Source organism: Hylobates moloch, unplaced genomic scaffold, assembly GCF_009828535.3.
Source record: "Hylobates moloch isolate HMO894 unplaced genomic scaffold, HMol_V3 SCAFFOLD_9, whole genome shotgun sequence".
Classification (NCBI taxonomy): domain Eukaryota; kingdom Metazoa; phylum Chordata; class Mammalia; order Primates; family Hylobatidae; genus Hylobates; species Hylobates moloch.
Window position 1 is genome coordinate 121,046,993 of NW_026652284.1, and position 22,117 is coordinate 121,069,109.

The window sequence follows — 22,117 nt, forward strand, 5'->3', positions numbered from 1 at the left end:
TTCTCCTGTATAGTTAGGTCTCCAAACACTAGTATTCCTCCATTGATATTTTGAAATTGGTAAGTCATTCTATTACCTATGTATTTTATTTCAGGATTAGTAAATGGGACATTATAAAATCATTTTTTTAAATATACATGCTGTGCTGGGTTTGATTAGGGTTGAAGAACAATGTTCTGAGGCAGTTACTCTCAAACATTTCATCATTTTCAGGACCTCTTTAAAGTCTTAAAAGTTACTGAGGACTCCAAGAGTTTTTGTTTATTTGGAATATAACTACCAACACCCATACTGTTAGAAATTAAAACAGATACTAAAAAGTATTTATTAATTCACTTAAGAATAAGCTCATCACATACTAAAAAAAAACACCTACTTTTTCAAAACCAAACAAACCAAACTGAGAAGAAGGACACATGTACATCTACATTTATGTAAATTCGCTTTAATGTTAGGCTTAACAGAAGGCAGCAGGTTCTCATATCTGTTTCTGCAGTCTTACGATGTTCTGTTTTGTTGCAATATATGAGGGGAAAAAAAGTAAACTCATACAGCTGTACAACTGGAAAATGGAGGAGTATTTCGGTAGATTTTGGGCACAACTGTGGTATTGTTTTTTGATTCGACACCAAAATGCAAGTGGTAGCTTCTTAAAGCTGAGTTGCAATGCGGAATTTACAATGGTATCATCTGTTACACTAAAATCCATAGAATTAAGGGGGGAAAAAAGGGAAAAAATCCATTACTTTATCTTGTACTTTCAATGGAACTTCTACTCATGTGTGATTTTTAACACCTTGTGTAGGTCATTTGGAAGATACTGCTTTACTGAGCTATACAGATCCTCCCTATGTTAACACATTTCAGTAAACAACATATACTTTTAAAATATCATGTTAATATCATCCTGAGCTTACTGTAACAGTCTAAGAATTTAGAAAGCTGTCAAGATCACGGTGATGTTTTTCAAAATTCTAATTTTTGCTTGAAAACTCAAATTTTATCACTGGTAACAAATAGTTGCTTTCTTCAAAGTCATAGCCTCACTTCTTTCTCTTTTGAGAAAATGTCTACCAAATATGCAACTCTGAACAGTATGTCTGCCAGCTGTTCTTTCAAGTAAAGCTGGTCTTCCATAAAAAAAAGTGTTTAGTCCAGCTTGCAACTCAACTGTATAGTGCTTTCCTCAAGACAAGACATCATGTCCAGATGTGCAGCAGCAGGGCTAACATGCCCTTCCCATGTCTTCACATCAGATATTTTTCACTGCTTCATCAAGGCCATTCTTCTGTAAAATAGCATTTTTCTTCTTTTTGTGTGAGCACAAGGGTGAAGAACACAGTGATGACTAGTACAATTTCATGCCACTGTCCTGATTTGTGCTAAGGTGTCAGCAGTTCTGTTAGCGGAAAAGGCAAATAACATCTTTTTTTTTTTTTTTTTTTTTTGAGGCAGAGTCTCGCTCTGTCTCCCAGGCTGGAGTGCAGTGGCACGATCTCAGCTCAGTGCAACCTCTGCCTCCTGGGTTCAAGCGATTCTTGTGCCTCAGCCTCCTGGGTAGCTGAGACTACAAGTGCGGGCACCACCTTGCTTGGCTAATTTTTGTATTTTTAATTGAAAAGGGGTTTTGCCATGTTGGCCAGGCTGGTCTCGAACTCCTGGCCTGAAGTGATCCACCCACCTCAGCAAATAATATCTTAACATTATTATCAGATGAGTTCTGATGTCATGGACCTTTGAAATGGTCATGGGGACCTAAAAAGGTCCAAGGACTACACTTTCAGAATGGCTGTTCTAAGATACTTTTATCCTGAGGCTCTCTGTATTGATCCAATGGGAATCTGCAGGAAAGCAACAGGCACAGATGAAAATGAGCATTTAATGGGACACTCCCATGCAGGGCTTGTCTCAGGGAAAATTCTCTAAAGATTATTATTAAATGAAAAAATTGGTATTAAATATGATGAAGCGATCCATACATATTCTTAATAATTGACTTTGTGGTTATAATGCTTTTACTATTAATTAAGTATAAGTAAGCTTTAAAAAAAATTAAAAATTTATTATTTATTTATTTTTTTGAGACAAGGCCTTGCTCTGTTGCCCAGGCTGGAATGCAGAGGTGCAAACACGGCTTTCCATGCAGCCTAGACCTCCTGGGCTCAAATGATCCTCCTGCCTCAGTCCACTGAGTAGCTAGGACCACAGGCACACGCCACTAAATCTGGCTAATTTTTAAATTTTTTTGTAAAGATAGTCTCATCTTGTTGCCCAGGCTGGTCTCAAATTCCTGGGCTCAAGTGATCCTCCTACCTCAGTCTCCCAAAGCACTGCAATTATAGGTGTGAGTCACCACACCCGGCCTGTAAGTAAACTTAATTTTGAATCTTGATTGGGAAAGAGAAAAACTTTTCACCTACAAAACTTACAAAAGTTTTCACTTATAAAAAACGAATTAAGCTATATTAAAATGTTTCTATATTAGTATTAGTAACACAAAATTTATCTACAGAAGCCTGAGATCCTATCTAAATTTCAGAAATCTAAGTGGCTCTGGAGGCTGAAGCAAGGGGATTGTTTAAGCCCAGCAGCTCAAGAGAGCTTGGGCAACATAGTGAGACCTCATCTTTATTTAAAAAAAAGAAAGGAAGGAAGGAAGGAAGAAAGAAAGAAAAAAAATCTAAGACAGACAGCTGGGCGTGGTGGTTCACACCTGAAACCCCAGCACTTTGGGAGGCCGAGGTGGGCAGATCACCTGAGGTCAGGAGTTTGAGACCAGCCTGGCCAACATGGTGAAACCCTGTCTGTATTAAAAATACAAAAATTAGCCAGGCATGGTGGCAGGTGCGTCTAATCCCAGTTACTCAGGAGCCTGAGGCAGGAGAATTGCTTGAACCCAGGAGGTGGAGGTTGCAATGAGCCAAGATTGCACCACTGCACTCCAGCCTGGGTGACAGAGCAAGGCTCTGTCTCAAAAAAAAAAAAATAAATAAATAAAAAAAATAAAATAAAATAAATAAAATAAATAAATCTAAGTAAATCTAAGTAAGACTTACTTATTCTAATATATCACAAGCAGAATTATGAAAACTCACCAGAATCTACCGAATTCTCATTTCACAAAGTACAGGAAGTGAGGAAATACTGGCCTACCATCTTGGAAATCACAGACTCATTTTAGACGTGCCAAATACTGTGACCATAAAAGCAGAATTTGATTCTAAAGATGGACACTGAGAAGGTAAAAACTGCATACAGGACTTGATTCTGATTGGCATGAAAGTTCAGCAATTAACATATTAGTGTTTGTTAATAATCATCAAGCATCTGTATATCTATGCTACTTTAGATGATTTTCTAGCCATTAAAACCGTTTTTTTGTTTTTGTTTTTTTTTTGAGACAGAGTCTCACTTTATCGCCCAAACTGGAGTGCAGTGGCATGGTCTCGGCTCACTGCAACCTCTGCCTCCTGGGTTCAAGCAATTATCTTGCCTCAGCCTCCTGAGTAGCTGAGATTACCAGTGCCCGCCACCGTGGCTGGTTGATTTTTGTATATTAGTAGAGAGGTGGTTTCACCATGTTGGCCAGGCTGGTCTCAAATTCCTGACCTCAGGTGATCCGCCCGCCTCGGCCTCCCAAAGTGCTGGGATTACAGGGGTGAGCCACCATGCACGGCTGCCATTAAAACTTTTAATCTGGGGGTTGCCAAATCTTTTCTTTAAAGGTCAAAGAGTAAATATTTTAAATTATGTAAGCTATACTGTCTCTGTCACAACTGCTCATTTATGCCTGTGTAGGGTGAAAGTAGCTGTGGATAATACAGAAATAAATGAGTGTGTTCCAATAAAACTGTGTTTCAATAAAACTAAATTAACAAAAACACAGTGGGCTACAGTTTCCTCATCTGTTTATTTAACAAATAAACCTTTGTGTAGAGTGCAGCAATCTGCTTACAGAAAAGAATCTCAAAATATGTATTTTGAAAATATCTTAAAAAAAAAAGTGTAAGGATATTTAAATATTTAAGCCAAACTAGTCTTTGTACTCTGAAACCAAAAAAGAAGCCGAGAAGCCTCATCACCGCTGCCCATGAACCTAATTTGGAAAATTAGTCATATTAAACTCATTAAAAATCCAACAGATTGGGATACAGAAAAATGTGTAGATGAAGAGTTGATTTAATCCTGTGAGTTTTAGGGAAGTGTTGCATTCTTTGGTGCTCATTACCAAATACTTATGTTACTTTGCACTTCTGTGTACTAAATAAAGTGCTGTACAGCGAATTATCTTCTAACATCCCCACCCAAGAGGTAGGGAATACAAATAGTCATTTTGCAAATGAGGAATGTGAGATTTGGAGTAGGTAGGTGACCTGCTCAGTCATCAGAATGTAAATAGCAGACCCCCATGTGAATGAATCCACTTGACTTCAAGGCCTGAGAAGTTAATGATAAGATTCTCCCGACTCTCAGTACTGGACTATTCTGCGGTAGTAAACGAATTTAAAAATAGGCAAACTTGTAAACAGAACATGAAGGGCCTCAGATGTTGGGATGCAAGGTACATATCAGTTTTTTCCTGTGGGTAACTAAGGATTTCCTGTTGTTGTTAAGCTGGGAATGACGGAGAAACGTCAGGTGTTCTCACTGCCTCGTTCAAAATAACATCCATCAGACAGGTATGTATTTCTTCTCTGGGCCTCGGTCCTTCTCTCTGTAGAGGGGGCTGGTCTGAGGCACCCTCTGTCTCTAAACTTCTGCATTATTGTGTTAATCACTTATTTTCACTTTCAGTGTATGTTTACTGTTACAGAGCTCAAAATGATGACCAAGAAAGTAAAAGTTTTCAGCCTTCAAGATAAAAAAATTGGTATATTTAAATAGTACTTTGTCTTATCAGATTTCTGAACACTTTTCATAAGGAAAATAATTGTCAAAGTTTCCTAATATATTTTTTAACTAATCAAATATCAAATGGTGGTAGTTAATAACTACTAACTACAAAAAATCTTACTATCTATTAACTTTCGAGATAAAGAACAGAACTGGAGTATTCATGGCAAGTAACCCAGTGTGTGAAAATAGCATCCTGTCAAAAGCCAATGGTATATAAAAACTTATTAATCTAGGGAAAGTGTTACTCTGGCTAAAACCCACAGCCATGGCACGGCCCAGCAACTGTAAAAGGCCTGGGCTGACCTCTCCGAGGCAGGAGAGGGCACCAGTAAAGGATATGAACATAAGCGGGCAAGTAAGGTCTAAGGATGCTGCTGGAAGATCTTATTAAGGAAACAAAAGCAACTGCAATGTGCTCTCTTTCCCAACAAACAACCCAGCCACCAGCTACGAAAAGAAAAAGGCAAAAAATGTGCAGAGTTCTCAACAAACAAAACAAAGGAATATGGTCAGGTAGAAACAGACTCATTTTTAAATAAAGCAAAATGCAAAGCATCTGTGACCTAGTTTGGTATTTTAGTCCAGACTTGATCATTAGGGAGACCTCTGACAACCAACAAAGGAAAAACCTCCTCCAAGTTAGGGCAGCATAGGAAAAGCATTTTAAGATGACATCTAATCCAACTGCTCATGGCTTCAAAGAGCCCCTACTTGAAATACAAATGAGGAAAGTGAGTGCACATGAGGGTAATACGAGAAGACGAGCAAAAAGGAAACAATTAGTTGGTGTTATAACTATTACTCTTAGAATAACCTGATACTTGACTTTCTCCTCATAGAAAACAGCTGCCTAATTGTAAATCTTGAAAGTTAGTTAAGAGTAACCCCAAAGTTGGGGTGGGGACTGTAGCTACCTTGGGCGGCGCTTCATCAGACCCTCCGGAGTCCCAGGACACTGTGGCCTGTCTTCTGGACTCCATCCTCATGCGCTCTTCTTGCTGAGCCTTCTCTTCCTCCAGGATTGTGCTAGAGAGACAACACATTGTCTTAGGGGAGCTGACAACCCAGAGTTAGCACACACTAGACCCCACCCTGAGTTATCTAAGGAACACCAGTTGGCTAACAGTAGATGATAACAATAAAGGATCCTATACACAGGGGAAAGAAGGATCAGGTTTCTAACTCTTCACGAAATGATTCTAGAATAGCCTTGGTCCAAATGGGCAAGTCCATTTAAAGCACAGCCATAGGTAAGAAAAAGAAGTTGCAGAAAATGAAGGACGGGCCAAGATGAAATGTTTGCACGCCAAAGTCGATCTTGAGCATTAGAGAATTTCTCTGAGAAACCCCACGCAGCACTTTATCAAGCATATACATGTCTGAGGACAGATTCTTTTCACACATAATGTGATCACGCCAGCACTTACGTGATCAATTAGCAATCTGGCCAATAATCTCCCTAAATTGCTCAATACAATCTTCCTATCGTTCAGCTTAACCAGTGCTTTATCTGATCAGGAAAATAAGCAAAAACGCGACAGTATTTACAAGTGCTTCTGAAAATACTACTTGCTTTAAGCTGGAAACCCCATAGTTGGTAACACTGCTACTTACCACTGCTTGACTACTCAGAAGCTATCTGAAGTCCCACATAATGCTGCAGCCGCTGCAGCCTCTGCAGCGACTGCTAGGCAGCTTCTTCATCTTGGCTGTTTGCCATCAAATAAACCCCTCAGAATGCAGCCAAAGCGAGACTTTGCTAGTTTCCCATTCCATGCAGATGCCCCAGGGCTCAGCAGTCAGTTTGAAACCCTCGTCCTAACTGTGGCAAACAGCTCTTCTTACATTCCTACAACTCTAGAGTTCTAATAATGACACTCATTCAAAGTTTCTAGGCTCCTGCTAGATAGTGTGCAGTAAACAACCACCCAGAAATTACTCAGGAAACAGTGACATCAGTGCACCAGACTTTCTAATCTGGGAATTTGCTCAACTGTTTAAAAAGACATTCCTGCTTGGCTGGAGGCTAGAGTGTGCTGTTTCTCACACAACTCAACTTACACAGTCACCTTTTGAGTCAGGAAAAGAGATAAAATATATTTCATAACTGCCCCAAGTCAGCAAACCATCACTACAAACGTTAAGACTTTTTTCATCCCCAAAACAAAAGGGAATGTCTGCCTCAATAAATGATCACATCAGGACCGGGCACGGTGGCTCACGCCTGTAATCCCAGCACTTTGGGAGGCCGAGGTGGGCAGATCACGAGGTCAGGAGTTCAAGACCAGCCTGGCCAACATAGTGAAACCCCGTCTCTACTAAAAATACAAAAATTAGCCCGGTGTGGTGGTGCGTGCCTGTAGTTCCAGCTACTCAGGAGGCTGAGGCAGGAGAATCCCCTGAACCCGGGAGGCGGAGGCTGTGGTGAGCTGAGATCATGCCACTGCACTCCAGCCTGGGCAACAGAATGAGACTCTACCTCAAAAAAAAAAAACAAAAAATCACATAAGCATTTTACATAAAAGCTTTTAATCAAAAGTCCCACTCCATTCTCAAGATATAATTTTGGTTTCTTCTTGCTCCAGTTAGATGATCGTGGCTCAGCAAACACCACAAAACTTTTCACAGTATTTAAGAATTGTGCAGCAGCCTTGACAGACATGCAAGATGCTCACTGGGTGCCAGCACTGTTGGGAACCTGGTCCCATGTGCCAGGCCCAGGTGAGTCCTGGTGAGTGGTGCAGGGAAGTTTGGGGCCAGGGATGGGGAAGGAGCACAGGGGTCCTGAGAGGGCCACTCTCTCTGCCCTGCCCCTCCAATCAGAAGCACGCTCCCCTCAGCTGCTGGGAGGATTAAGGGAGATCATGGCTGTGACAGCATCTGCTATAAGTGTTAGTTCTCATCAGTGGGTATTTCCAGTGGCATTTACTTGAGGGCTGCTCATTCAGCAAGTATTTGCTAACTTTGCTAACTTGCTCTGTGCAAGATGCACATGACGAGGTCTTTGAGGTGCTCTAAGAGAAAAGAAAACTCAAAACCTTGAAACAGAGCCAGGCAAGTTGGCTTATGCCTGTAATCCCAGCATTCTGGGAGGCTGAGGTGGGAGGATCACTTGAGTCTGGGAGGTGGAGGCTGCAGTGAGCCAAGATAGCACCACTGCACTCCAGCCTGGGTGACAGAGTGAGACTTGTCTAAAAAAAAAAAAAAAAAAAAAAAAAAAAAATCAAAAAATAACAACAACAACAAACACCCTGAAACAGGACACAAATGTTGTGATGAGCACTAGAGAAGAGTTTGGCCTGGTACGTTCTAGCTGCAGAACTAAGGGGGAGAGGACACTGTCCCAGGCACTGGGGGTGGTTAGGGAGGAAGAGTCCCAGCATCTCAGCAGGTCACAGTTACAGACTCACACCAAGCACATAATGTTTGTGTGCTTTTGGTAATGTAACGAGCATTACATGACCAAAGCACAGCAATGCTTTCTGTCCATTTCTTATGTGAAAATAAATACCTTCATATTTCAATTTTCCTTATGTATTTTAATTTATGACTTAAAAAAACACCTTTTGTTATACTTTGAATGAAACAGTGCCTGGCACACAGCTGACACTTAAATATTTGCTAAATGAACAAATACTGCATATAGATACAATACATGCATTATCATGACCTATTAGATGTTTAACTAAGCTGAGTAAATTCAGGGATCATTAGTGATTAAAAAAAAACTGAATGGGAAAACAGCAAGGCTCAATCAAACTCAAGGAGTTTGAGTCACGCTGACATCAGGTTTAAATTCTGCCACAGGCAGGTTAGATGACCATGGACAACTCTGTCCCTCCAAGCCTCATCCACAAAATGGGGTACCTCCCTAACTACCTATCTTGAAGAGTTGTTGCAAAGATCTAAATGAAAATTAGACAACCTACGTGACGAGCTCTGAAATGCAAGAAGCTTTTAAAAATAGAAAAAACTGTTAGAAATTTCCCATCAGATAATATCCTGTGTAGCTAATGGCTACCATTCCCACAAAGAGCTCTAAGTCTTTTTCTTTCTTTCTTTTTTGTTTTTGGGGCAGAGTCTTGCTCTGTTGCATAGGCTGAAGTGCAGTGGCACGATCTCAGCTCACTGCAACCTTTACCTCCCAGGTTCAAGTGATTCTCCTGCCTCAGCCTCCCAAGTAGCTGGGACCACAGGTGCATGTGCCACCATGCCTGGCTAATTTTTTGTATTTTTAGTAGAGATGGGGTTTTACCATGTTGGCCAGGCTGCTTTCGAACTCCTGACCTCAAGTGATCCACCCGCCTTGGCCTTCCAAAGTGCTGGGATTATAGGCATGAGCCACCACGCCTGGCCTCCTTCCTTCCTTTCTTTCTTTCTTTCTTTCTTTCTTTCTTTCTTTCTTTCTTTCTTTCTTTCTTTTCTTTCTTTCTTTATTATTATTATTTTTAAAAGAGATGGAGTGGTACTAAGTTGCTCAGGCTGGTCCTGAACTCCTGGGTTCCAGAGTAACTGGGACTACAGGCTTACACCATATGCCTGTGCAAATATTTCAAATGAGTTAATATCCAAGTAGAGCTTGAGATACAAAGGAGCAACCATGTCTTTTTACAAATCCATCTAATCACCTATGAAGTGTTAGCAATACAACTACTAAGACTGGCCATCAATCAAACCAACAGATCAAGAATATGCCTGCTAAAACAGTCACTGATATACAACGTCTTTGGAACTTGACAAATGTAAAGACGTTACAACTGTAAGGAATAGGAGTTGATACTTTGGTATGAGCTAATATAGCTTCAATCAGTCCTGAACATTTACCAGTGAAAACGTGGGAAGGTATATCTCAACTTTTTAGGTTATAAAACACCAGTAAATCCATACCTCAAAAGGCTGCTAAAGGAGTTAAAAGTATGTATCTTTTTTAGAGCTAGGGCATGTGCACACATGGCGGGAACTACCATTGCTTTTAAAAGTGAAGTGATTAATCTCGCTTCACTTCCCTTTTCCCTCACCTATAGCCCTTCTTCCTTTATGTCGTGGCAAGTTCTCTGAACTCATTATGCTCTCCCATGCCTCTTTATGTTGCGTCTCTTGCCTGGAACACCTTTCTCTTCTTTCTCTGGCCAACTCTTACTTGTATTTCAAGTGTCAAATAGTAGTTCCTCCAGAAAATCCTCCCTGAAGCTCCCTCCTCCCTTTAGGCTAAGTTACATTACTCTCCTTACTCTTTTCCAAAGAAACTAGTGCCTAACTTGCTCTTAACCCTTGCCAAAAGGCATTGTAAATATCTGTTTGTTTGACTTTTGCTCCCATTAGGCCAAGAGTTGTTACCTGAAGGCCCATTTTCAAATGCTCAGAATTAGCACAGACCCTGAAGCATAATAGGAATTAATAAATGACAGGTAAATGGATGAATAAAGCCCTATCAGTCCAGCAGGTCTACTGACTAGTGAAGAAGAGCACATTATCAAGCTTCCTGTTCTTTTTAAATTTATTTTTATTTTTAAAGAGACAGGGTTTCGCTATTATTGCCCAGGCTGGTCTCAAACTCCCGGGCTCAAGTGATCCCCCTGCCTTGGCCTCCCAAAGTGCTGGGATTATAGGTGTGAGCCACTGTGCCTGGCCAATTTCTTTTTTCTTTTTTTGAGACAGGGTCTAACTGTAGCCTAGGCTGGAGTTCAGTGGCACAATCATTCCTGGATTCAAATAATCCTCCCACCTCAGCCCTCCGAGTAGCTGGGACCACAGGTGCATCACCAGGCCTGGCTGATTCTTTTTTATTTTTTGTAACAATTAAATAATAAATAAAAATCTCACTGTGTTACCCAGGCTGGTCTTGAACTCCTGGGCTGGAGTGATCCTCCCACCTCAGATTCTCAAAGTATTGGGATTACAGATGTAAGCCACCATGCCCAGCCCCTGTTCTCTCAACTGGCCAAACAGGAAAGGACCTGCAGGCAGCTTTCTTCAAGATGGTCACTGGGAGCAGGAGACCAGTCAGAGACCAGGAGCAAAGAAGGCCTAGCTGGCCTCAGAGAGAAGCACATCCCTGGTTAGTGGTTTTACAGTGCCCTGCTCTCTATCGCCTGACCCTTAAAATAAACACCACACCCTCAGTCAGAGTTCCTAAAAGCTTTAAACAGGTAAAAAGTCCATAAAAATCAAGAAAAAAAATTGGGAAAAACGAGTGTCTTTTCTTCTACTCCTTCAAATAATTAAAATACAGGCAAGCTAAGAGAAGGTTAAGTGGGACACATTCTTCAAGGCAACGGGAACTCAGTTTTAAATGGGTTCTCATCAGGCAGTGTTATTTCACACAGACTGTTCTGTGAAATGGGCCACTCTGATCTTAAGGCTACTTACTGTTTTCCCCAAGCATCTCTAAAAGGGCCCTGTGAAGTCCCTTGCCACAAGAAGACTCTCGCAGGCTCCATCTGCCCTGATATTTCTACCTACACACACTTCCCCTATTCTCTGACTCACTGAATTTACTGTCTGAATGTTTCATTTCAGCCCTTAATCACATATCGCCATGTTGTGGAATTTAGCTTGTAAGCTCCCTACAGCTTTCAGACATGAATCTAATTTCTCCTGTAAGCTAAGTATCACTTGCATATTATAGACACTTTGATATTTAATTGAACATCCCAGACTTGTTCCTCAAAGAACATAATGACAACTGGGAAGCAAGTTCCTTCAATCTCACTACTTCATTCTCATACCCAAAATAGCCTGTCAAAACGCTTCTGAGAAACCATAATTTGCTGCTCAGAGGAACTAAGAATATAAATAACTCATAAAAAATATCTGTTTTTACAATGGGAAGACCAGTCCATAGATGGGAGTAGGAGGGCACAAGGAGACAGTACTGAACTTTTCTCTTTACAGCTGCTGAAGAATCCACAGTAACAAACTAGAATGTGCAGAGTATCAAGGAGGTCAAACTGAAGCATATTTTCCCAAACTATAAATATTTTTAGTAGCAATACATTCCATCTGAAAGCTCTTAGCTGCCTAATGTGAACTGGCAACAAATGAGCCCTCATGTTTTTTCCCAGAATGGTGGTTTCCAAGTCTCAAACTTGCAAATAGATGGAACAATGAAAGCTGAGACTTGTCATTTAACAAACATTAGCACAACAATAATTACACTTTGTTGATCCACGTGCACCACTGAGGAACAGAATCCTGAAGAGGGGAAAGGAGTACTTTATTTAGTGTCAGTTTTATTTTTTACTTCTCTTACTTCAAAATAAAATCATTGAAGTGATCAATTCACAGTAAAAGGACATAAAAACAGTTGCTCTGATTTTCTTCTTTTGGCCTGCAACATTCCCTATACAACTTGATGGTGAGCAAGAAAGTGGTCCTTCATTTCCAGCATGGACAGCTAAGACACAAAAACACAGCTGCAACAAAGGCAATTTTCAGAAGTAGAAAATGCCAATTGATTCTGAGTGTTTTTCTTCAAGATGTCCCAGAAGAAGCAACAGATAGATATAGAAGCTGCTTCTCTGGTGAGTTATGCAATCCCAGAGGAGATCCTGCCTACTTGAACCTGTTTTCTCATTTACAAGCAAAAATCACAGTCTACCCTAACTATTGTTAGAATGGAGAAATAACATATGTATTTATAAAAAATGAGTAAACTTCTAAGTAAATATTAATTAGCTCTGTACTTTTACCTGCCTTACTTACCACTAGGAAAGAACTGTGTTTTTGTCTTTATTTCTGTAATATTTTCCCTGAGACTGACGGTACTACTAACTTTTCTCTTTGCAAATACAAAACATTTCTCCTTTTAAATGTAATAAATACTTTTTGCTTTATTAAATATGGGAAGAAAAACTTTTTTAAAAAGATTGGATTTTGATACTTAAACGAAGGAATCATGTAAAACAAAGGATCTGTTTTATGATCCTGATCATAAAATTTGCTTTGGACATAAAATCAGTCTGGGTTTGCAGTTATTTAAGTTAATCTGGAAAACACCCAGAGAAAGAACAGCAATAAATTTGAAGGAAAAAAGTCAAGCGGGAACTGGCTTGTTTTGGCAAGTTCATGGGAATACCAGTTTTGAAACATGATCTCTTATAATTAGTCAACGCTGCCTCACCACAAAGGAATGGAATTGACCTTTTAAAAACAAAACAAAACCAAACAAAACCCTACCGTCTTTGCAGAAAACAAGTCTGAGGTTTGAGATGAAGCTAGGGATGGCATACCTGGAAGTAGCTGACCTAGTAGCTAAAGGCCATGATCACAGCGTTACTGCTTATGCCTCTGCTCTTTTTCTCTTTTCTCATAAGCAGTGATGCTGGAGATTATGGCCTTTAGTCGCCATTGGTGGACTGGAAATCCAGCTTCATGGATATACTGAAATCACATTTCTCTCATTGTTTCTCCAACTGCAGTAAATAAAGTCTTTAGTTTGGTTATTGTGCTATATTGATCCCAAAATTATTTTTTTAAAAAAACCCTGATATCCACTAAGACTGTACCTTTATTTTTTTCTATTTTTTTGAATTGGGGTTTTGCTCTGTCACCCAGGCTGGAGTGCAGTGGCTCGATCACGGCTCACTGCAGCCTCGGCCTCCTGGGTTCATGTGATCCTCCCATCTCAGCCTCCTCAGTTGCTGAGATTACAAATAGGCATGAGTCACCGCAAATGTTACTTTAAAATGTTGACACCTTTTTCTGTTTCTGCTATGTGTGAGTAGCTCTTATTTGACCAACCCTCTTGCAGACAGGAACTATACTCTGGATATAAGAAACAACTGTGACAGCATGGGAGAGCAACCATAGGCAGCCAGATTCTGGAGGGAGCTGTCATGAGAAGGAAGAGAACGGCACTGGGTGGGTCCCCACTTTTTAATGGCCATTAGTGAGAAGGCAGGCGCCAGTGTTACTGGCTTGAATAACCAGAGAAATGAGTTTGGAGCAACTACAGCTAGCAAAAGGTAATCGGAAAAAAGTGAAGGGAGAAATCCCAGAATGAAAACAGCCAGAGAAGGAGTGCTTCAAATTCTGAGTATATATTCTGCACAAATCTCTGCTGATGCTAGAAGCATGCACACACAGTGCAGACTCCAAGCAGCCCAGCTAAGGCTAAAATAATTGAACAGAGATTTGCACTGCTGCTCACAGTGGAAAGAGGCTCTGCTACCTACCCATCAGCCACAATGTCTAGGATATAATCTAACATTTCTTGATATACAAAAAAAAAAAAAAACAAAAAACCATAAAAATGTGACCCATTCTCAAGAGGAAAAGAAAATTAAAGGAGGCTGATTCTAAAGATGACTCACATGTTGAAATCAGCAAGGATTTAAAAGAAGCTATTATATTCAAGGGCATAAAAGAAAATTTATTCATAATGGATGAAATGATAGGAAATGTCAGCAGAGAAACAGAATACAAAAAAAAAGAGCCAAACAAAAATTCTATTACCAAAAAATACAGTACATGAAATAAAATCTCCATTGGATGAAGTGATCAGTAGGATGGGGATGACAGAAAAGGAGTTAGGGTACCTAAAGATAAGTCAATAAAAATGATTCAATCTGAAGCGGGGAAGGTCAGGAATGGGGAGAGGAGGAAGAGGAAGGGGAAGAGAAGGTGACAACGAGAGCTTCTGGGACTCAGCCTGAAGGACACCATCAGAAGTCTTAACACACATGCGACTGGAATCTCAGAAGAAGAGAGGGAAAATAGAACAGAAAAATGTATCTGAAGAAATAATGATCTAAGTTTTTCTAAATTTTATAAAAGATATGTTTATAGATTCAAGAGGCTCAGCAAATCCTAAACACAAGGGACATTAAGAAAACCACACCCAAGCACATCCTACTTAAATTGTTGAAAAATCAAAGAAAGAAAATCATGGAAGCTGTCAGAGAAAAACACACACTGCATACAAAGTAACAATTGTATGGCCAGTGACTTCTCATTAAACATAACAGGCCTGAAGATAGTAAAAGAACATCTTTAAGGCGCTGGGAAAAAAAAAAAAAATTACAACTCTGTCAACCCAAAATTCCTATCAACAAAGTTAAGTTCAACTCATTTTTAGATAATATAAAACTGATAGAATTCACCACCAACTGATCTGCACCACAAGAAATGCTAAAAAAAAAATTATTCATCTGATGGGAAACCAAATGGAAATAAGCTCTTCAAGAAGAATGGAGCACTGTATGAAGTTAAATATAGAAGAGTTTCCTTACTTTATTTAAAATGGTATTTAAGATAAAAATCATAAACTAGGACATTTTGTGGGGTTAATGGCATATGTGAATGTAACATACATGACAACTTCAGCATAATGGACTAACGTGGTGGCAAATGGACATTCCTGCTGGCAGTTTCTGCATTTTATATGAAGTATAATGATTAACTCTAAGTAAACTATGAAAAGTTAAGATGTACACTCTAATTCCCAGAGCAAGCACTAAAAACATAATACAAAAGGTATTGCTAAAATGCAAGTTTGAGAAAAAGGTTAAGGCAGAGAAAGAGAGGTGGATGTTAAGTTATTGGTTTCAAAGTGCCAAATTGTGCACTTTGGCACATTTTGCAAAGACAGAACTACGATAGGGATGTGTGGGTGAGAACCAATAAGGGGTAAGAATTATTGTTAGATATGAAGCAGCTAAGACATAATTTTCAGTAGAAACAATTTACATTTTACATTAAATTCCTATTAAATTCAGATGTGCAGTTTGTTTTTTATCACTGGGAAGACTGAGAGCCAAAACGGAACACAAACAAAAAACTCCTAAAATTCACATGCTGTGAACATTTTAACTGTACATAGCTAAAATTGTGAAACAGATTAGTCTTCCAGATAATATCTAGACCCAATAGGATAGCAATGCAAAAAAAAAAAAAAAAAAAAAAAAACTGGTATAATGACTAAGGAGGAATTTAGACACCACCTTTGAAAGGAATTTTGGAAGCAAATACAAAATCACTTAAAAAAACACAGTAGTACAAGCAATTTCATGTCATTAATCAAACCTAGAACTTCTAATTTAAAGTTCGTGTTGTGGGGTAAGTGAAGAATCCAAAACAGATTAAACATGTTTAAGATGCTGTTCACAGATTAATATTTTAAAATTCATATCTCTATAATACATCTATAAAACATTAAAAAGATGTGCTTGGTATTTTGATAACAAGTATCTTGGTATTCTTATTACCTGAATAATAAGAATAGTTAACACTCAATTCAAATCTCACAAGAACCCTAGAAAGTAGCTACTGAGTAGAAAGAGTACTACACTTTTTAGAAAAGTAGAGAAAGAAGGCCGGGCACGGTGGCTCATGCCTGTAATCCCAGCACTTTGGGAGGCCCAGGAGGGTGGATCACTTGAGGTCAGGAGTTCAGGACCAGCCTGGCCAACATGGCGAAACCCTGTCTCTGCTAAAAATACAAAAAAAAGTAGCCCGGCACAGTGCTGCGCGCCTGTAATCTTAGCTATTCGGCAGGGTGAGGCAAGAGAACTGCTTGAACCAGGGAGGTGGAGGCTGCAGTGAGCAGAGATTGCGCCCCAGCACACCAGCCTAGATGACAGTGTGAGACTCCAACTCAAAAAAAAAAAAAAAAAAAAAAAAGTAGATAAAGAAAAGTTAAAGATGTTCCCCAAGGATATTAAGTGGTGGGGCCAGGATTCAAAGTGAGATCTGTCATTCCAAAGCTCATAATTTTGCACGATTCTGTTACTGGTTACCTTAAAATTAAATACAAGTAACTACATATTTTTAAGGATGTCTAACTACAACTGATAACTCTTCCGTACTCTAAGATCACCAGGTCCCTTCTGGATTTTCAGGAAAAGCTTTGTTGTTACTACTACCTACTTCTAAATTAGCTAACACGGTGTGTGTGCTTACCATGAGCAATGGACATGATTATTTATTTATCTGTTTGTTTGAGACAGAGTTTCACTCTTGTTGCCCAGGCTGGAGTGCAGTGGCACGATCTCGGCTCACTGCAACCTCTGCCTCCTGGGTTCATGCGATTCTCCTGCCTTAGCCTCCTGAGTAGCTGGGATTCACAGGCATCTGCCACCACGCCCGGCTATTTTTTTGTATTTTTAGTAGAGGCGGGGTTTCACCATGTTGGCCAGGCTGGTCTTGAACTCCTGACCTCAGGTGATCCACCTGCCTCGACCTCCCAAAATGCTGAGATTACAAGCGTGAGCCACTGTGCCCGGCCAGATTATTTATTTAATCTTGAGAATATGGGTAGTATTTGTGATCTTGCTCTTACAAGGGAGGCTTAGTAACTTGCCCAAGGCCACATAATCTTTTAAACATTCTTTGAAAAATTTATACACGCACACATGCCCATTTACTCTCAAGGTGTTGCTATAATAGCTTGAACTGGCAGTCTCACAGATCAACTGAAATAGTTTGTGTTCCTTACATGCCTTGCAACTTCACTTAGGTATGATAATGAGACGCGATATCAAAAAAAGTAAGAAAATCTGTCTGTACCCATGCTGAGCTAAGCTATAGCCCTGACCAAACACTCTCCCAAAGGCTGGTTTTGTTTGATAAAGTTAAGAAGCAAAACATGACAGCACATGGTTAAGACAAATAACTAAAAACCGAAAACCAAAGAAACACACACACACACAAAATCAAAAACAAAAACTCCAAACAAAAACTCCCAACACTCCCCAGCTGGAGTGAAAGCTCTGTGTAGAAGCAGTTCCCAGCAGGCTCTCTGGATGACACTGTGCCATGGCTTGGCTCTGATCTGCTTGAAGTCAACTCTGGGTGACTTGTTCAAAACTTCCAAACCGGCTCCCCACTGTATGTGAAATAATTGTGTTCCACAGAAGCAAAATATAACACACTCAAAATATGCCAATGAAACAAGTAAAACCAGTAAGAAAATACTTTGAAAGTACACAAGGAAGCCATGTCCCCCCTCAAAGCCCGTGGGTAGGGCCTCTGTGCATCTGCTAGTGATGCTGCCATTCCTTTTAAGGACTTTGGTTGATACTCAAACAACGTAAGAAAACAAGCTGCAGGAATTCTCTGTAATAGTATTTTTTTCTTTCTTTTTCCTTTTTAACTAACCAACATTAACAACCTGCTCACCAGTCCAAATCATAAGATGGCAGGCACACTTAATGACTTCTAGCCAATAAACATCAAGGCAGTCAGTAGAACATGACAGCTCATAGCTCAAGCTCTGGACTCAGGTGGACCTAGCTTGAATTCCAGCTCTGTGTCCTTCTATCAGGTGCCTAACCACACAGTTTCAGTCTCCTCATCATCGTAAACTGACAATGAAGATACTACCTATATGTCCCAGGACTGTGAGGATTAAGGTGAAGTAGTGTATAAAAGTTCATGGCACAATGCCTGCCAACAGAGATTGCTCTATAACTACTAGTTATTTCAGTGTTATAACTAGAAGAGCTAACTGCAGAGGATGGAGACTTGCTATCAATGCACATGGTACTGCTTCTAAAAATATTCCTAAAGAGCTCAATGATGGAAGACCAGTTCAAAATCATGGACTGCTTTCCAAGGTGATACTTACAAGACTGGTGTTCTTTAGAACATAAAGCCCCAGGTAAATCTGTTTACACACCACTTACTATATCCTCTACGTTGCAGAGCAATATTCTTGATAGCCCCAAATTAGAAGTATACAATTTTCCACCAACAGTGGAATAAACTATAGTATATTCACAAAAGGAACACTATACAACAATGAGAATTGAGTATAACTACATGAATAATATGGATTAATCCCACAAACTGTTGAGTAAAATAAGTTATATATATAAAGTAAGTACTGACTGATACCATTTATATCATGCTCAAAAACAGGCAGAACCAATCTATGGTCAAGATAGAGGTTACCCTTGGAGGGTGAACAGTGATTAGAAAGGGGCATGTGGAAGATTTCTGGGGTGCTGGTAGTATTTTCATTTTGGATGCTGGTGACAGACAGTATCCAACTGGTGGAAATCCTGTAAGCTGTCACTTCTTGGTGTGTTTATTAAACATCAATAAAAAGTTTTAAAATATACAAAAATCATAACACAAAATTTTAAAGTGACAATTTTGTTTACTGCCCTAATTTGCCCAAAATATATTTAAGAATTTTAACATTAACCTAAAATATTTTTCTAATCTGAGATAAAGCTGATGTTCTTTTTTAAAATAGTGGTACCGACACCTTAGTCAAGAAGAGTACTGTTGGGACATATTATTTTTGAACATACCTGCAAAAAGGCAAATACTAAAGCTGTTTATTATGGTTTCCCTGTCATAGAACCTAACAAAGAATTAACTGAAGTAACCAGGAATTAAATGCCTTTTTTTTTTTTTTTTGAGACAAAGTCTCACTCTTGTCTCCCAGGCTGGAGTGCAACGGCGCGATATCGGCTCACTGCAACCTCTGCCTCCCCAGGTTCAAGCGACTCTCTTGCCTCAGCCTCTTGAGTAGCTGGGATTACAGGTGCCTGCCACCGCGCCCGGCTAATTTTTGTATTTTTAGTAGAGATGGGGTTTCACCATGTTGGCCAGGTTTGTCTCGAACTCCTGATCTCAGGTGATCCAACTGCCTCGGCCTCCCAAAGTGCTGGGATCACAGGCGTGAGCCACCGTGCCCGGCCAAATGATTTTTCACTCAAAAACTATTTAGTGCGCTCTTATAACCTGACAGTCATAAAGCACAAAAATGCAAGAGTATGCATTATAAGAAAATTTCACTGTTGATCAATTAAAAGTATTCCTATTGAGGAATTTTTTATACTTCATAATAGGCCACTGGCAGGTTAATCTCATTCTACTTCTCAATGAATTCATACCTATGAATAAGTAAACAGGATGTAAGAAGGACAGGTTCCTTGAGTCACAGACATCACCTCATCAAAGTATGACCAAGGTGATTTTCCTATGAGTTTGCCCAACAAGTTCCATACCAAAAATCACTTCCCAACTAATATAGTCAAAAACAAATATACAAGGCTGGGCATGGTGGCTCATGCCTGTAATCTCAGTACTTTGAAAGGCCAAGGTGGGTGGATTGCTTGAGCTCTGGAGTTTGAGACCAGCCTGGGCAACATGGAAACCCCATCTCTACCAAAAATACAAAAAATTAGCTGGGTGTGCTGGTGTGGTGTGCATGCCTGTAGTCCCAGCTACTCGGGAGGCTAAGGTGGGAGAATCACTTGAGCATGGGAGATGGAGGTTGCAGGCAACGGAGATGGTGACACTGCACTCTAGCCTGGGCAACAGAGGAGACCCCGCCTCAACAAAATAAAATACACATGCATATACTCCAGTTAAAGATGAGGGGAATCCCACAGTAATTTGAGTCTACTTGCAAATATTCTTTCAAGGTAGGGAAAGAGAATTCTTTCGAGGTCGAGAAGAAGAATGGGATTTGGGAAACATTTTTAACTACCATAATTTTAACTACCAAAGGGCTATCCAAACTTATTATTTCTTTGTTAAAACCCTGGAAATAATAAAAATTTTGAAAAAAATTAATAACCTAGTTATCGTGATACACTGTTATACGTAAATGTCCAAGTAAGCAATTATATTATATAGTTACATTTTATAATATAAAATGATGGCGTATTTGGTAGCCCAATTGTATATGTTCAAAACGCAAAGTTAAACACCATTTATAAAACAGAACAATGCAGAATGAATGAATCCTCAATTACCTGTGCTAATAGTATATAAGAAGATATCCATAAATTATACTACATGTACATATTTAAAGAAATTATATGTAGTTCTAAAAATATGTACTGGATACTTTTTGGAGATAATTTATCTCGGTGGAGCATTCCTTAATATTAAGAATCACTCATATGTCCTAAGCCTTGAATTCAGTGCCTGGGTGACCCTTCCTGTATCTAGCTAGCTAGGCTCCTGGCCTGGAGGTTTGGGCAACACCGAGGTGAGTATGACTATCCCTGTCCTCAAGGAGCTTCAGTCTAGTAGGGGATGAGACATACTAGACTGTGAGCTCCTCGAGGGCAGGAAAAGTGTTTTAGTCAACTTTGCCCCAGTGACTAGCACCAGGCTCAGCTACTGTAGGTGCTCAACAGTGTTTATCGAACTGAATTGAACACGGGTTGCAGCCATCTATGGCAGCATAGGGTAAGCTTGACAAGAACAAAGAGCTTTGGAGACTCAGAGGGTGGAGGCTAGTCAGCTGTGAAGTCACAGAAGACCCACTGCGTGAAAGAACCCGAGAAAGATGGGTAAGATCTCCCCAAGTGAAGAAGGAGGCATTCTGGGCTGAGAGGAGGGTTAGTTTAGCTACTGTGTGTGAAAGGGATGAGAAGACAATCTCAGGCCATAATGAAATGAGGCCTAAATGTTACTGTGGAAGCCTTTACCCAAACATAAAAGGTGACAAAACCCCACTGAAAGTTGTTTTGACCAGGGGAATTATTTTTCCAGTGACAGTTCAGGAAGATTGACTAAGCTGGTCATGCCAGACAGATGGGAGAAGAGCATGGGATGGAGGGTGGGGGGTAGGCACAAGGAATGAAGCATGACTCCAAGATGGTGTCGAAGATAAAGGCACTATTCCAACCTGGAGGAAGTGAGGAGGAAGGGCTGGCTTAGAGGAGAATGTAACAGCTTTGCTTTCTGGATAAACATGATGCCCAGCCAGCAATTTAAAATGTAGGTTTGGGACTTGAGAAAAGGGCAGGACCAGAACTACAGACAGACAGAGATGAGAAGCAAAGCCGTGTGAATGGGTCAGAGATCCAGGAAGAGTAATGAGAGAAAATGGGAGAAAATAAGAGGCTGAGAACAGAAATTCGGTTAATACTCATAGTAAACGTGGAGAGATGGCAAGTTAGTGAGGTAGAAAGAGATGCTAGGGAGGTGGGGTGATAGAACTGGTATCAGAGAGGAACAAGGTCAAGGACAGAATCTGTTAAATCCTGAGGAAAGATCAAGGAGGAACAAATAGGAGCAAAATATGCAATAAAGCATGTCCAAAAACCAGCTGTAAAAGTGAGAGAATAGGCAGTTAAGTTATATGAGAATTAATTAAGGAAGTGAAGATTTTTGGCTTGAAGAAACTAAGAGGAGGTAAGGAAGCTGTTTAGCATTACCCTGAAGGCCTATCGTGTGAAAGGCAGAGTAGGGTTGTTCTATGGGGCCTTGAAAAGTAGAACCAGGCCAGTGCGTGAGAGTTATGGGGATG

The 22,117-nt window shown here is 40.0% G+C and overlaps 1 protein-coding gene across 21 annotated transcripts in view; it reads right to left on the bottom strand.

Annotated features, from left to right (window-relative positions):
* Positions 1–22,117, bottom strand: part of PTK2 (protein tyrosine kinase 2) — a 350,940-nt gene that overhangs the window by 62,550 nt on the left and 266,273 nt on the right. For all 21 annotated transcript variants that reach the window (XM_058444064.1, XM_058444062.1, XM_058444063.1 and 18 more), the window contains one exon: positions 5,811–5,922. In XM_058444064.1, the coding sequence (XP_058300047.1) occupies positions 5,811–5,922 (112 nt within the window). The remainder of the gene's footprint in view (positions 1–5,810; positions 5,923–22,117) is intronic.